Source organism: Gobio gobio, assembly GCF_949357685.1.
Source record: "Gobio gobio genome assembly, chromosome: 11".
Taxonomy (NCBI): domain Eukaryota; kingdom Metazoa; phylum Chordata; class Actinopteri; order Cypriniformes; family Gobionidae; genus Gobio; species Gobio gobio.
In genome coordinates, this window is record NC_137104.1 from 57,788,538 (window position 1) to 57,804,575 (window position 16,038).

The following is a 16,038-nucleotide window of genomic DNA, read 5'->3' on the forward strand; positions in this document are numbered from 1 at the left end:
ATGTGTGTGTGGAGTTGAACATGTGATCTGGTGTGTGTGTGGAGTTGAACATGTGATCTGGCGTGTGTGGAGTTGAACATGTGATCTGATGTGTGTGTGGAGTTGAACATGTGATCTGGTGTGTGTGTGGAGTTGAACATGTGATCTGGTGTGTGTGTGGAGTTGAACATGTGATCTGGTGTGTGTGGAGTTGAACATGTGATCTGGTGCGTGTGTGGAGTTGAACATGTGATCTGGTGTGTGTGTGGAGTTGAACATGTGATCTGGCGCGTGTGTGGAGTTGAACATGTGATCTGGTGTGTGTGTGGAGTTGAACATGTGATCTGGTGTGTGTGTGGAGTTGAACATGTGATCTGGTGTGTGTGGATTTGAACATGTGATCTGGTGCGTGTGTGGAGTTGAACATGTGATCTGGTGTGTGTGTGGAGTTGAACATGTGATCTGGCGCGTGTGTGGAGTTGAACATGTGATCTGGTGTGTGTGTGGAGTTGAACATGTGATCTGGTGTGTGTGTGGAGTTGAACATGTGATCTGGTGTGTGTGTGGAGTTGAACATGTGATCTGGTGTGTGTGTGGAGTTGAACATGTGATCTGGTGCGTGTGGAGTTGAACATGTGATCTGGTGTGTGTGGAGTTGAACATGTGATCTGGTGTGTGTGGAGTTGATCATGTGATCTGGTGTGTGTGGAGCTGAACGTGATCTGGTGTGTGTGGAGTTGATCATGTGATCTGGTGTGTGTGGAGTTGAACATGTGATCTGATGTGTGTGTGGAGTTGAACATGTGATCTGGTGTGTGTGTGGAGTTGAACATGTGATCTGGCGTGTGTGGAGTTGAACATGTGATCTGATGTGTGTGTGGAGTTGAACATGTGATCTGGTGTGTGTGTGGAGTTGAACATGTGATCTGGTGTGTGTGTGGAGTTGAACATGTGATCTGGCGCGTGTGTGGAGTTGAACATGTGATCTGGTGTGTGTGTGGAGTTGAACATGTGATCTGGCGCGTGTGTGGAGTTGAACATGTGATCTGGTGTGTGTGTGGAGTTGAACATGTGATCTGGTGTGTGTGTGGAGTTGAACATGTGATCTGGTGCGTGTGTGGAGTTGAACAGGTGATCTGGCGCGTGTGTGGAGTTGAACATGTGATCTGGTGTGTGTGTGGAGTTGAACATGTGATCTGGTGCGTGTGTGGAGTTGAACATGTGATCTGATGTGTGTGTGGAGTTGAACATGTGATCTGATGTGTGTGTGGAGTTGAACATGTGATCTGGCGTGTGTGGAGTTGAACATGTGATCTGGTGTGTGTGTGGAGTTGAACATGTGATCTGGTGTGTGTGTGGAGTTGAACATGTGATCTGGTGTGTGTGTGGAGTTGAACATGTGATCTGGTGTGTGTGTGGAGTTGAACATGTGATCTGGTGTGTGTGTGGAGTTGAACATGTGATCTGGCGCGTGTGTGGAGTTGAACATGTGATCTGGTGTGTGTGTGGAGTTGAACATGTGATCTGGCGCGTGTGTGGAGTCGAACATGTGATCTTGTGTGTGTGGAGTTGAAAATGTGATCTGGTGCGTGTGTGGAGTTGAACATGTGATCTGGTGTGTGTGTGGAGTTGAACATGTGATCTGGTGTGTGTGTGGAGTTGAACATGTGATCTGGTGCGTGTGTGGAGTTGAACATGTGATCTGGTGTGTGTGTGGAGTTGAACATGTGATCTGGTGTGTGTGTGGAGTTGAACATGTGATCTGATGTGTGTGTGGAGTTGAACATGTGATCTGGCGTGTGTGGAGTTGAACATGTGATCTGGTGTGTGTGTGGAGTTGAACATGTGATCTGGTGTGTGTGTGGAGTTGAACATGTGATCTGGTGTGTGTGTGGAGTTGAACATGTGATCTGGTGTGTGTGTGGAGTTGAACATGTGATCTGGTGCGTGTGTGGAGTTGAACATGTGATCTGATGTGTGTGTGGAGTTGAACATGTGATCTGATGTGTGTGTGGAGTTGAACATGTGATCTGGCGTGTGTGGAGTTGAACATGTGATCTGGTGTGTGTGTGGAGTTGAACATGTGATCTGGTGTGTGTGTGGAGTTGAACATGTGATCTGGTGTGTGTGTGGAGTTGAACATGTGATCTGGCGCGTGTGTGGAGTTGAACATGTGATCTGGTGTGTGTGTGGAGTTGAACATGTGATCTGGCGCGTGTGTGGAGTTGAACATGTGATCTGGTGTGTGTGTGGAGTTGAACATGTGATCTGGTGCGTGTGTGGAGTTGAACATGTGATCTGGTGTGTGTGTGGAGTTGAACATGTGATCTGGCGTGTGTGTGGAGTTGAACATGTGATCTGGTGTGTGTGTGGAGTTGAACATGTGATCTGGTGTGTGTGTGTGGAGTTGAACATGTGATCTGGTGTGTGTGTGTGGAGTTGAACATAGGCTTGTTCAACTTCACCCAGCGATGCGCAGACCGATCGGCGGCTGACTTGAAGCAGTGCATGCCGGTTAGAAATTTTGTCCGACTTGAGGCAGCGCCGACGCCACGTGACAGTGACGTATGTCAACAAAGTGCCGCGAGAGCGATTCGAGAGCAGCCGGCGATTACAGCCGGTGCAGTTTCTCCAGAGCGACTGCATGAGGCTGCACGGGCTCTGATGACGACACAGCCGTTCCACGATTGGCCAGATTCACCGCATGACAGCGATCACGTGTGTTTCGTGTTTATTCTAAAACCTTCAGCTCCACTAATGCTCACAAATCTGTTTTTTATAACAGTAAAACCTCCTTTCATGTAGTCGCGATGTTATATTGTCATGTTTATCAAAATATAACTGATTAAAAACATAGACCCCACTTCATTGATAGTGTAGGCTTAAATGTTGAACTTTATTCTTGTACAAACACACCCTGTATTAAGCAGTGCATAAAGTATTACATGACAATAATGTGTCTGAAACATCTGTGTATTGCCAAATATTGCATTTATTTCACTTCAGCTGATAAAGTGTGCAAACACAGCGCGAGCGTCACCGCGAGAAGCAGAAAGTGTCCGACTTCACGTCTGTGTTTGCAGCTCCTCCCCGCCTGCACGCGGCTACTCTCGCCGATCAGTTGCATCCAGCCGCAGCCGATGTCGAACACACCTCATGTGATCTGGTGTGTGTGTGGAGTTGAACATGTGATCTGGTGTGTGTGGAGTTGAACATGTGATCTGGTGTGTGTGGAGTTGAACAGGTGATCTGATGTGTGTGTGGAGTTGAACATGTGATCTGGTGTGTGTGGAGTTGAACATGTGATCTGGTGTGTGTGTGGAGTTGAACATGTGATCTGGTGCGTGTGTGGAGTTGAACATGTGATCTGGTGTGTGTGTGGAGTTGAACATGTGATCTGATGTGTGTGTGTGGAGTTGAACAGGTGATCTGGTGCGTGTGTGGAGTTGAACATGACATCTGGTGTGTGTGTGGAGTTGAACAGGTGATCTGATGTGTGTGTGTGGAGTTGAACAGGTGATCTGGTGCGTGTGTGGAGTTGAACATGTGATCTGGTGTGTGTGTGGAGTTGAACAGGTGATCTGATGTGTGTGTGGAGTTGAACATGTGATCTGGTGTGTGTGTGTGGAGTTGAACATGTGATCTGGTGTGTGTGTGTGGAGTTGAACATGTGATCTGGTGCGTGTGTGGAGTTGAACATGTGATCTGGTGTGTGTGTGTGGAGTTGAACATGTGATCTGGTGTGTGTGTGTGGAGTTGAACATGTGATCTGATGTGTGTGTGTGGAGTTGAACAGGTGATCTGGTGTGTGTGTGTGGAGTTGAACATGTGATCTGGTGTGTGTGTGGAGTTGAACATGTGATCTGGTGTGTGTGTGTGGAGTTGAACATGTGATCTGGTGTGTGTGTGTGGAGTTGAACATGTGATCTGGTGCGTGTGTGGAGTTGAACATGTGATCTGGTGTGTGTGTGTGGAGTTGAACATGTGATCTGGTGTGTGTGTGTGGAGTTGAACATGTGATCTGGTGCGTGTGTGGAGTTGAACATGTGATCTGGTGTGTGTGTGGAGTTGAACATGTGATCTGGTGCGTGTGTGGAGTTGAACATGTGATCTGGTGTGTGTGTGGAGTTGAACATGTGATCTGGTGTGTGTGGAGTTGAACATGACATCTGGTGTGTGTGTGGAGTTGAACAGGTGATCTGATGTGTGTGTGTGGAGTTGAACAGGTGATCTGGTGCGTGTGTGGAGTTGAACATGTGATCTGGTGTGTGTGTGGAGTTGAACATGTGATCTGGTGTGTGTGGAGTTGAACATGTGATCTGGTGTGTGTGTGTGGAGTTGAACATGTGATCTGGTGTGTGTGTGTGGAGTTGAACATGTGATCTGGTGTGTGTGTGTGGAGTTGAACATGTGATCTGGTGCGTGTGTGGAGTTGAACATGTGATCTGGTGTGTGTGTGTGGAGTTGAACATGTGATCTGGTGTGTGTGTGTGGAGTTGAACATGTGATCTGATGTGTGTGTGTGGAGTTGAACAGGTGATCTGGTGTGTGTGTGTGGAGTTGAACATGTGATCTGGTGTGTGTGTGGAGTTGAACATGTGATCTGGTGTGTGTGTGTGGAGTTGAACATGTGATCTGGTGTGTGTGTGTGGAGTTGAACATGTGATCTGGTGCGTGTGTGGAGTTGAACGTGATCTGGTGTGTGTGTGTGGAGTTGAACATGTGATCTGGTGTGTGTGTGTGGAGTTGAACATGTGATCTGATGTGTGTGTGTGGAGTTGAACAGGTGATCTGGTGCGTGTGTGGAGTTGAACATGTGATCTGGTGTGTGTGTGGAGTTGAACAGGTGATCTGATGTGTGTGTGGAGTTGAACATGTGATCTGGTGTGTGTGTGTGGAGTTGAACATGTGATCTGGTGTGTGTGTGTGGAGTTGAACATGTGATCTGGTGCGTGTGTGGAGTTGAACATGTGATCTGGCGTGTGTGGAGTTGAACATGTGATCTGGCGTGTGTGGAGTTGAACATGTGATCTGGTGTGTGTGTGGAGTTGAACATGTGATCTGGTGTGTGTGTGGAGTTGAACATGTGATCTGGTGTGTGTGTGGAGTTGAACATGTGATCTGGTGTGTGTGGAGTTGAACAGGTGATCTGATGTGTGTGTGGAGTTGAACATGTGATCTGGTGTGTGTGGAGTTGAACATGTGATCTGGCGTGTGTGGAGTTGAACATGTGATCTGGCGTGTGTGGAGTTGAACATGTGATCTGGTGTGTGTGGAGTTGAACATGTGATCTGGCGTGTGTGGAGTTGAACATGTGATCTGGTGTGTGTGTGGAGTTGAACATGTGATCTGGTGTGTGTGTGGAGTTGAACATGTGATCTGGCGTGTGTGGAGTTGAACATGTGATCTGGTGTGTGTGTGGAGTTGAACATGTGATCTGGTGTGTGTGTGGAGTTGATCATGTGATCTGGCGTGTGTGGAGTTGAACATGTGATCTGGCGTGTGTGGAGTTGAACATGTGATCTGGTGTGTGTGTGGAGTTGAACATGTGATCTGGTGTGTGTGTGGAGTTGAACATGTGATCTGGTGTGTGTGTGGAGTTGAACATGTGATCTGGTGTGTGTGTGGAGTTGAACATGTGATCTGGTGTGTGTGTGGAGTTGAACATGTGATCTGGTGTGTGTGTGGAGTTGAACATGTGATCTGGTGTGTGTGTGGAGTTGAACATGTGATCTGGTGTGTGTGGAGTTGAACATGTGATCTGGTGTGTGTGTGGAGTTGAACATGTGATCTGGTGTGTGTGTGGAGTTGAACATGTGATCTGGTGTGTGTGTGGAGTTGAACATGTGATCTGGTGTGTGTGTGGAGTTGAACATGTGATCTGGTGCGTGTGGAGCTGAACATGTGATCTGGTGTGTGTGGAGTTGATCATGTGATCTGGTGTGTGTGGAGTTGATCGTGTGATCTGGTGCGTGTGGAGTTGAACATGTGATTTGGTGTGTGTGGAGATGATCATGTGATCTGAGGTGTGTTCGACATCGGCTGCGGCTGGATGCAACTGATCGGCGAGAGTAGCCGCGTGCAGGCGGGGAGGAGCTGCAAACACAGACGTGAAGTCGGACACTTTCTGCTTCTCGCGGTGACGCTCGCGCTGTGTCTGCACACTTTATCAGCTGAAGTGAAATAAATGCAATATTTGGCAATACACAGATGTTTCAGAGACATTATTGTCATGTAATACTTTATGCACTGCACGAAAACACGAAACACACGTGATCGCTGTCATGCGGTGAATCTGGCCAATCGTGGAACGGCTGTGTCGTCATCAGAGCCCGTGCAGCCTCGAGCAGTCGCTCTGGAGAAACTGCACCGGCTGTAATCGCCGGCTGCTCTCGAATCGCTCTCGCGGCACTTTGTTGACATACGTCACTGTCACGTGGCGTCGGCGCTGCCTCAAGTCGGACAAAATTTCTAACCGGCATGCACTGCTTCAAGTCAGCCGCCGATCGGTCTGCTCATCGCTGGGTGAAGTCGAACAAGCCTCATGTGATGTGGTGTGTGTGGAGCTGAACATGTGATCTGGTGTGTGTGTGTGGAGCTGAACATGTGATCTGGTGTGTGTGTGTGGAGCTGAACATGTGATCTGGTGTGTGTGTGGAGCTGAACATGTGATCTGGTGTGTGTGGAGCTGAACATGTGATGTGGTGTGTGTGGAGCTGAACATGTGATCTGGTGTGTGTGGAGTTGAACATGTGATCTGGTGCGTGTGTGGAGTTGAACATGTGATCTGGCGTGTGTGGAGTTGAACATGTGATCTGGTGTGTGTGTGGAGTTGAACATGTGATCTGGTGTGTGTGTGGAGTTGAACATGTGATCTGGTGCGTGTGTGTTTTCCGTCACTGTCTCACATCATACTTTCTCCCCCACTGCCCCCTAGAGCCTATATACAGGAACTGCTTAACATGCAGAATTACAGATCTATATAATCTAACAACTTGAATATTACACAGTGAGAGACACACACACTCACACAGTGAGACAGACTGACAGACAGACAGACAGACAGACAGACAGACAGACAGACACACACACACACACACACACACACACACACACACACACACACACACACACACACTCTCACACAGTGAGAGACAGACACACAGACACACACACACATGTTTGTTTTTGTGAAATGTGAGGACTTTCCATAGGCGTAATGTTTTTTATACCGTACAAACCGTATTTTCTATCCCCTTACACTGCCCCTAAACCTACCCATCACACACACACACACACACACACACACACACACACACACACACACACTGCCCCTGCCCCTAAACCTAACCATCACACACACACACACACACACACACACACACACACACACACACACACACACACACACACACACACACACACACACACACACACACACACACACACACACACACACACACACTCACCTGAGTCCGCTAGCATTGATAATGCTGATTCTGTTAAGCCTCTGGATCTTTGACTCTTTATCTGAGGAATATTTGCGCCTTTGTTCTTTAATGAAACGCATTAAATCCCGCATCGCTTATTCTGCCTCATCTGCGGGAAACTCACGGTGTGTGTGACCTCACTTCCGGTGCTTAACAACACACATCAAAATAAAAGCCCCTGTAGTCTGTGCTCGCGCTGGTCTGTTATTATGGGGTGGATGCACGAGAGCGGCGCGTTTCTGTAGTGATCGGCGACGGTCGCTCAGTTTGTTGTGGAAATTAAGAAATGGGAACGGGAGCTTCAGCTTTGCGTCTGAAGGGGAGGTTTGTCTCGAGCGGCGCTCCGTACACTGCACGCGTTACTATGGCGACCGCAGCGCGTCCTGCTCCGCCTATAAACACAGATGCGGCTGTTGTCACGATGCGCTCGGGAAGATTTCTGACATCAGACTCCACCAGTGATCAATCAATGCGATCAGACTCCATAAGTGACGTCAGACTCCACCAGTGATCAATCAATGTGATCGGACTCCATCAGTGACGTCAGACATGCTGTCCAGCGCGCCGCCCGCGAGCGGCTTCCTTCAGAAACGCGTCGTGACCGAGAGGAAATCTCAGCCCGAGGTGAGCTTCTGTCCGAACTCTGAGTGACTCGGTTCGGTGAGTGTGTGTCAAAGACTCGGTTCAGTGAGTGAGTGTGAGTGACTCGGTTCGGTGAGTGTGTGTCAGTGACTCGGTTCGGTGAGTGTGTGTCAAAGACTCGGTTCAGTGAGTGAGTGTGAGTGACTCGGTTCGGTGAGTGTGTGTCAAAAGACTCGGTTCAGTGAGTGAGTGTGAGTGACTCGGTTCAGTGAGTTTGTGTCAAAGACTCGGTTCAATGAGTGTGTGTGTGTGTGTGTGTGTGACTCGGTTCAGTGAGTGTGTGTGTGTGTGACTCAGTTCAATGAGTGTGTGTGTGTGTGTGTGTGACTCGGTTCAGTGAGTGTGTGTGTGTGACTCAGTTCAATGAGTGTGTGTGTGTGTGTGTGTGACTCGGTTCAGTGAGTGTGTGTGTGTGACTCAGTTCAATGAGTGTGTGTGTGTGTGTGAGTGACTCGGTTCAGTGAGTTTGTGTCAAAGACTCGGTTCAATGAGTGTGTGTGTGTGTGTGTGTGTGTGTGACTCGGTTCAGTGAGTGTGTGTGTGTGACGCGGTTCAATGAGTGTGTGTGTGTGTGTGTGTGTGTGTGTGTGTGACTCGGTTCAGTGAGTGTGTGTGTGACTCGGTTCAATGAGTGTGTGTGTGTGAGTGACTCGGTTCGGTGAGTGTGTGTGAGTGACTCGGTTCGGTGAGTGTGTGTGTGTGACTCGGTTCGGTGAGTGTGTGTGTGTGACTCGGTTCAGTGAGTGTGTGTGTGTGACGCGGTTCAATGAGTGTGTGTGTGTGTGTGTGTGTGTGACTCGGTTCAGTGAGTGTGTGTGTGACTCGGTTCAATGAGTGTGTGTGTGTGAGTGACTCGGTTCGGTGAGTGTGTGTGTGTGACTCGGTTCGGTGAGTGTGTGTGTGTGGCTCGGTTCGGTGAGTGTGTGTGTGTGACTCGGTTCAATGAGTGTGTGTGTGTGTGTGTGTGTGACTCGGTTCAATGAGTGTGTGTGTGTGAGTGACTCGGTTCGGTGTGTGTGTGTGTGTGTGACTCGGTTCAGTGAGTGTGTGTGACTCGGTTCGGTGAGTGTGTGTCAGTGACTCGGTTCGGTGAGTGTGTGTCAGTGACTCGGTTCGGTGAGTGTGTGTCAGTGACTCGGTTCGGTGTGTGTGTGTGTCAGTAACTCGGTTCGGTGTGTGTGTGTCAGTGACTCGGTTCGGTGTGTGTGTGTGTGAGTAACTCGGTTCGGTGAGTGTGTGTGTGACTCGGTTCGGTGAGTGTGTGTCAGTGACTCGGTTCGGTGAGTGTGTGTCAGTGACTCGATTCGGTGTGTGTGTGTGTGACTCGGTTCGGTGAGTGTGTGTGAGTGACTCGGTTCGGTGAGTGTGTGTCAGTGACTCGGTTCGGTGAGTGTGTGTGAGTGACTCGGTTCGGTGAGTGTGTGTGAGTGACTCGGTTCGGTGAGTGTGTGTGTGACTCGGTTCGGTGAGTGTGTGTCAGTGACTCGATTCGGTGTGTGTGTGTGTGACTCGGTTCGGTGAGTGTGTGTGAGTGACTCGGTTCGGTGAGTGTGTGTCAGTGACTCGGTTCGGTGAGTGTGTGTGAGTGACTCGGTTCGGTGAGTGTGTGTGAGTGACTCGGTTCGGTGAGTGTGTGTCAGTGACTCGGTTCGGTGGGTGTGTGTGAGTGACTCGGTTCGGTGAGTGTGTGTCAGTGACTCGGTTCGGTGAGTGTGTGTGTGTGAGTGAGTGACTCGGTTCGGTGAGTGTGTGTGAGTGACTCGGTTCGGTGAGTGTGTGTGAGTGACTCGGTTCGGTGAGTGTGTGTCAGTGACTCGGTTCGGTGAGTGTGTGTGAGTGACTCGGTTCGGTGAGTGTGTGTCAGTGACTCGGTTCGGTGAGTGTGTGTGAGTGAGTGACTCGGTTCGGTGAGTGTGTGTGAGTGACTCGGTTCGGTGAGTGTGTGTCAGTGACTCGGTTCGGTGAGTGTGTGTCAGTGACTCGGTTCGGTGAGTGTGTGTCAGTGACTCGGTTCGGTGAGTGTGTGTGAGTGACTCGGTTCGGTGAGTGTGTGTGAGTGACTCGGTTCGTTGAGTGTGTGTGAGTGACTCGGTTCGGTGAGTGTGTGTCAGTGACTCGGTTCGGTGAGTGTGTGTGAGTGACTCGGTTCGTTGAGTGTGTGTGAGTGACTCGGTTCGGTGAGTGTGTGTCAGTGACTCGGTTCGGTGAGTGTGTGTGAGTGACTCGGTTCGGTGAGTGTGTGTGTCAGTGACTCGGTTCGTTGAGTGTGTGTGAGTGACTCGGTTCGGTGAGTGTGTGTCAGTGACTCGGTTCGGTGAGTGTGTGTGAGTGACTCGGTTCGTTGAGTGTGTGTGAGTGACTCGGTTCGGTGAGTGTGTGTCAGTGACTCGGTTTGGTGTGTGTGTGTCAGTGACTCGGTTCGGTGAGTGTGTGTGTGTGACTCGGTTCAGTGAGTGTGTGTGACTCGGTTCGGTGAGTGTGTGTGTGAGTGACTCGGTTCGGTGAGTGTGTGTGAGTGACTCGGTTCGGTGAGTGTGTGTGAGTGACTCGGTTCGGTGAGTGTGTGTGAGTGAGTGACTCGGTTCGGTGAGTGTGTGTGAGTGACTCGGTTCGGTGAGTGTGTGTGAGTGACTCGGTTCGGTGAGTGTGTGTGTCAGTGACTCGGTTCGGTGAGTGTGTGTGAGTGACTCGGTTCGGTGAGTGTGTGTGAGTGACTCGGTTCGTTGAGTGTGTGTGAGTGACTCGGTTCGGTGAGTGTGTGTCAGTGACTCGGTTCGGTGAGTGTGTGTGAGTGACTCGGTTCGTTGAGTGTGTGTGAGTGACTCGGTTCGGTGTGACTCGGTTCGGTGAGTGTGTGTCAGTGACTCGGTTCGGTGAGTGTGTGTGAGTGACTCGGTTCGGTGAGTGTGTGTGAGTGACTCGGTTCGGTGAGTGTGTGTGAGTGACTCGGTTCGGTGAGTGTGTGTGAGTGACTCGGTTCGGTGTGACTTGGTTCGGTGAGTGTGGGTGAGTGACTCGGTTCAATGAGTGTGTGTGTGTGTGTGTGTGACTCGGTTCGGTGAGTGTGTGTCAGTGACTCGATTCGGTGTGTGTGTGTGTGACTCGGTTCGGTGAGTGTGTGTCAGTGACTCGGTTCCGTGAGTGTGTGTGTGTGACTCGGTTCAATGAGTGTGTGTGTGTGTGTGTGTGACTCGGTTCAATGAGTGTGTGTGTGTGAGTGACTCGGTTCGGTGTGTGTGTGTGTGTGTGACTCGGTTCAGTGAGTGTGTGTGACTCGGTTCGGTGAGTGTGTGTCAGTGACTCGGTTCGGTGAGTGTGTGTCAGTGACTCGGTTCGGTGAGTGTGTGTCAGTGACTCGGTTCGGTGTGTGTGTGTGTCAGTAACTCGGTTCGGTGTGTGTGTGTCAGTGACTCGGTTCGGTGTGTGTGTGTGTGAGTAACTCGGTTCGGTGAGTGTGTGTGTGTGTGACTCGGTTCGGTGAGTGTGTGTCAGTGACTCGGTTCGGTGAGTGTGTGTCAGTGACTCGATTCGGTGTGTGTGTGTGTGACTCGGTTCGGTGAGTGTGTGTCAGTGACTCGGTTCGGTGAGTGTGTGTCAGTGACTCGGTTCGGTGAGTGTGTGTGAGTGACTCGGTTCGGTGAGTGTGTGTGAGTGACTCGGTTCGGTGAGTGTGTGTCAGTGACTCGGTTCGGTGAGTGTGTGTGAGTGACTCGGTTCGGTGAGTGTGTGTGTGAGTGACTCGGTTCGGTGAGTGTGTGTCAGTGACTCGGTTCGGTGAGTGTGTGTGAGTGACTCGGTTCGGTGAGTGTGTGTCAGTGACTCGGTTCGGTGAGTGTGTGTCAGTGACTCGGTTCGGTGAGTGTGTGTGTGAGTGACTCGGTTCGGTGAGTGTGTGTCAGTGACTCGGTTCGGTGAGTGTGTGTGAGTGAGTGACTCGGTTCGGTGAGTGTGTGTGAGTGACTCGGTTCGGTGAGTGTGTGTGAGTGACTCGGTTCGGTGAGTGTGTGTCAGTGACTCGGTTCGGTGAGTGTGTGTGAGTGAGTGACTCGGTTCGGTGAGTGTGTGTGAGTGACTCGGTTCGGTGAGTGTGAGTGAGTGACTCGGTTCGGTGAGTGTGTGTGAGTGAGTGACTCGGTTCGGTGAGTGTGTGTCAGTGACTCGGTTCGGTGAGTGTGTGTGAGTGAGTGACTCGGTTCGGTGAGTGTGTGTGAGTGACTCGGTTCGGTGAGTGTGTGTCAGTGACTCGGTTCGGTGAGTGTGTGTGAGTGACTCGGTTCGGTGAGTGTGTGTCAGTGACTCGGTTCGGTGAGTGTGTGTGAGTGACTCGGTTCGGTGAGTGTGTGTCAGTGACTCGGTTCGGTGAGTGTGTGTCAGTGACTCGGTTCGGTGAGTGTGTGTCAGTGACTCGGTTCGGTGAGTGTGTGTGTCAGTGACTCGGTTCGGTGAGTGTGTGTGTCAGTGACTCGGTTCGGTGAGTGTGTGTCAGTGACTCGGTTCGGTGAGTGTGTGTGTGTCAGTGACTCGGTTCGGTGAGTGTGTGTGAGTGAGTGACTCGGTTCGGTGAGTGTGTGTGAGTGACTCGGTTCGGTGAGTGTGTGTGTGTCAGTGACTCGGTTCGGTGAGTGTGTGTGAGTGAGTGACTCGGTTCGGTGAGTGTGTGTGTGTGACTCGGTTCGGTGAGTGCGTGTCAGTGACTCGGTTCGGTGAGTGTGTGTGAGTGAGTGACTCGGTTCGGTGAGTGTGTGTGAGTGAGTGACTCGGTTCGGTGAGTGTGTGTGAGTGACTCGGTTCGGTGAGTGTGTGTCAGTGACTCGGTTCGGTGAGTGTGTGTGAGTGACTCGGTTCGGTGAGTGTGTGTCAGTGACTCGGTTCGGTGAGTGTGTGTCAGTGACTCGGTTCGGTGAGTGTGTGTGTGTGACTCGGTTCGGTGAGTGTGTGTCAGTGACTCGGTTCGGTGAGTGTGTGTGTGTGACTCGGTTCGGTGAGTGTGTGTCAGTGAGTCGGTTCGGTGAGTGTGTGTCAGTGACTCGGTTCGGTGAGTGTGTGTGTGTGACTCGGTTCAGTGAGTGTGTGTGACTCGGTTCGGTGAGTGTGTGTGAGTGACTCGGTTCGGTGAGTGTGTGTGTCAGTGACTCGGTTCGGTGAGTGTGTGTGTGTGACTCGGTTCGGTGAGTTTGTGTCAGTGACTCGGTTCGGTGAGTGTGTGTGAGTGACTCGTTTCGGTGAGTGTGTGTCAGTGACTCGGTTCGGTGAGTGTGTGTCAGTGACTCGGTTCGGTGAGTGTGTGTGTGAGTGACTCGGTTCGGTGAGTGTGTGTCAGTGACTCGGTTCGGTGAGTGTGTGTGAGTGAGTGACTCGGTTCGGTGAGTGTGTGTGAGTGACTCGGTTCGGTGAGTGTGTGTGAGTGACTCGGTTCGGTGAGTGTGTGTCAGTGACTCGGTTCGGTGAGTGTGTGTGAGTGAGTGACTCGGTTCGGTGAGTGTGTGTCAGTGACTCGGTTCGGTGAGTGTGAGTGAGTGACTCGGTTCGGTGAGTGTGTGTGAGTGAGTGACTCGGTTCGGTGAGTGTGTGTCAGTGACTCGGTTCGGTGAGTGTGTGTGAGTGAGTGACTCGGTTCGGTGAGTGTGTGTGAGTGACTCGGTTCGGTGAGTGTGTGTCAGTGACTCGGTTCGGTGAGTGTGTGTGAGTGACTCGGTTCGGTGAGTGTGTGTCAGTGACTCGGTTCGGTGAGTGTGTGTGAGTGACTCGGTTCGGTGAGTGTGTGTCAGTGACTCGGTTCGGTGAGTGTGTGTCAGTGACTCGGTTCGGTGAGTGTGTGTCAGTGACTCGGTTCGGTGAGTGTGTGTGTCAGTGACTCGGTTCGGTGAGTGTGTGTGTCAGTGACTCGGTTCGGTGAGTGTGTGTCAGTGACTCGGTTCGGTGAGTGTGTGTGTGTCAGTGACTCGGTTCGGTGAGTGTGTGTGAGTGAGTGACTCGGTTCGGTGAGTGTGTGTGAGTGACTCGGTTCGGTGAGTGTGTGTGTGTCAGTGACTCGGTTCGGTGAGTGTGTGTGAGTGAGTGACTCGGTTCGGTGAGTGTGTGTGTGTGACTCGGTTCGGTGAGTGTGTGTCAGTGACTCGGTTCGGTGAGTGTGTGTGAGTGAGTGACTCGGTTCGGTGAGTGTGTGTGAGTGAGTGACTCGGTTCGGTGAGTGTGTGTGAGTGACTCGGTTCGGTGAGTGTGTGTCAGTGACTCGGTTCGGTGAGTGTGTGTGAGTGACTCGGTTCGGTGAGTGTGTGTCAGTGACTCGGTTCGGTGAGTGTGTGTCAGTGACTCGGTTCGGTGAGTGTGTGTCAGTGACTCGGTTCGGTGAGTGTGTGTGTGTGACTCGGTTCGGTGAGTGTGTGTCAGTGACTCGGTTCGGTGAGTGTGTGTGTGTGACTCGGTTCAGTGAGTGTGTGTGACTCGGTTCGGTGAGTGTGTGTGTGAGTCAGTGACTCGGTTCGGTGAGTGTGTGTGTGTGACTCGGTTCGGTGAGTGTGTGTCAGTGACTCGGTTCGGTGAGTGTGTGTCAGTGACTCGGTTCGGTGAGTGTGTGTGTGTGACTCGGTTCGGTGAGTGTGTGTGAGTGACTCGGTTCGGTGAGTGTGTGTGTCAGTGACTCGGTTTGGTGAGTGTGTGTGAGTGAGTGACTCGGTTCGGTGAGTGTGTGTCAGTGACTCGGTTCGGTGAGTGTGTGTCAGTGACTCGGTTCGGTGAGTGTGTGTCAGTGACTCGGTTCGGTGAGTGTGTGTCAGTGACTCGGTTCGGTGAGTGTGTGTGAGTGACTCGTTCGGTGAGTGTGTGTGTGTGACTCGGTTCAGTGAGTGTGTGTCAGTGACTCGGTCCGGTGAGTGTGTGTGTGACTGACTCGGTTCGGTGAGTGTGTCAGTGACTCGGTTCGGTGAGTGTGTGTCAGTGACTCGGTTCGGTGAGTGTGTGTCAGTGACTCGGTCCGGTGAGTGTGTGTGTGACTGACTCGGTTCGGTGAGTGTGTGTCAGTGACTCGGTTCGGTGAGTGTGTGTGAGTGACTCGGTTCGGTGAGTGTGTGTGAGTGAGTGACTCGGTTCGGTGAGTGTGTGTGAGTGACTCGGTTCGGTGAGTGTGTGTCAGTGACTCGGTTCGGTGAGTGTGTGTGAGTGACTCGGTTCGGTGAGTGTGTGTCAGTGACTCGGTTCGGTGAGTGTGTGTGAGTGACTCGGTTCGGTGAGTGTGTGTCAGTGACTCGGTTCGGTGAGTGTGTGTCAGTGACTCGGTTCGGTGAGTGTGTGTCAGTGACTCGGTTCGGTGAGTGTGTGTGTCAGTGACTCGGTTCGGTGAGTGTGTGTGTCAGTGACTCGGTTCGGTGAGTGTGTGTCAGTGACTCGGTTCGGTGAGTGTGTGTGTGTCAGTGACTCGGTTCGGTGAGTGTGTGTGAGTGAGTGACTCGGTTCGGTGAGTGTGTGTGAGTGACTCGGTTCGGTGAGTGTGTGTGTGTCAGTGACTCGGTTCGGTGAGTGTGTGTGAGTGACTCGGTTCGGTGAGTGTGTGTCAGTGACTCGGTTCGGTGAGTGTGTGTCAGTGACTCGGTTCGGTGAGTGTGTGTCAGTGACTCGGTTCGGTGAGTGTGTGTGTCAGTGACTCGGTTCGGTGAGTGTGTGTGTCAGTGACTCGGTTCGGTGAGTGTGTGTCAGTGACTCGGTTCGGTGAGTGTGTGTGTGTCAGTGACTCGGTTCGGTGAGTGTGTGTGAGTGAGTGACTCGGTTCGGTGAGTGTGTGTGAGTGACTCGGTTCGGTGAGTGTGTGTGTGTCAGTGACTCGGTTCGGTGAGTGTGTGTGAGTGAGTGACTCGGTTCGGTGAGTGTGTGTGTGTGACTCGGTTCGGTGAGTGTGTGTCAGTGACTCGGTTCGGTGAGTGTGTGTGAGTGA

General features: G+C 51.4%; 2 protein-coding genes across 3 annotated transcripts in view; one reads left to right on the forward strand and one right to left on the reverse strand.

Moving 5' to 3' along the window:
- The window catches only part of kdm1b (lysine demethylase 1B), a 50,060-nt gene extending 41,937 nt beyond the window's left edge, over window positions 1-8,123 (reverse strand). Inside the window, exon 1 of one of the 2 annotated variants that reach the window (XM_079828470.1) lies at window positions 7,449-8,123. In XM_079828470.1, the coding sequence (XP_079684596.1) occupies window positions 7,449-7,464 (16 nt within the window). In that variant the 5' untranslated portion in view covers window positions 7,465-8,123. The remainder of the gene's footprint in view (window positions 1-7,448) is intronic. The other variant, XM_079828471.1, reaches the window with a different exon arrangement.
- Window positions 7,625-16,038, forward strand: part of cfap69 (cilia and flagella associated protein 69) — a 52,042-nt gene continuing 43,628 nt past the window's right edge. The window contains exon 1 of the mRNA XM_079828469.1: window positions 7,625-8,093. Within this exon, the coding sequence (XP_079684595.1) occupies window positions 8,019-8,093 (75 nt within the window). The 5' untranslated portion in view covers window positions 7,625-8,018. The remainder of the gene's footprint in view (window positions 8,094-16,038) is intronic.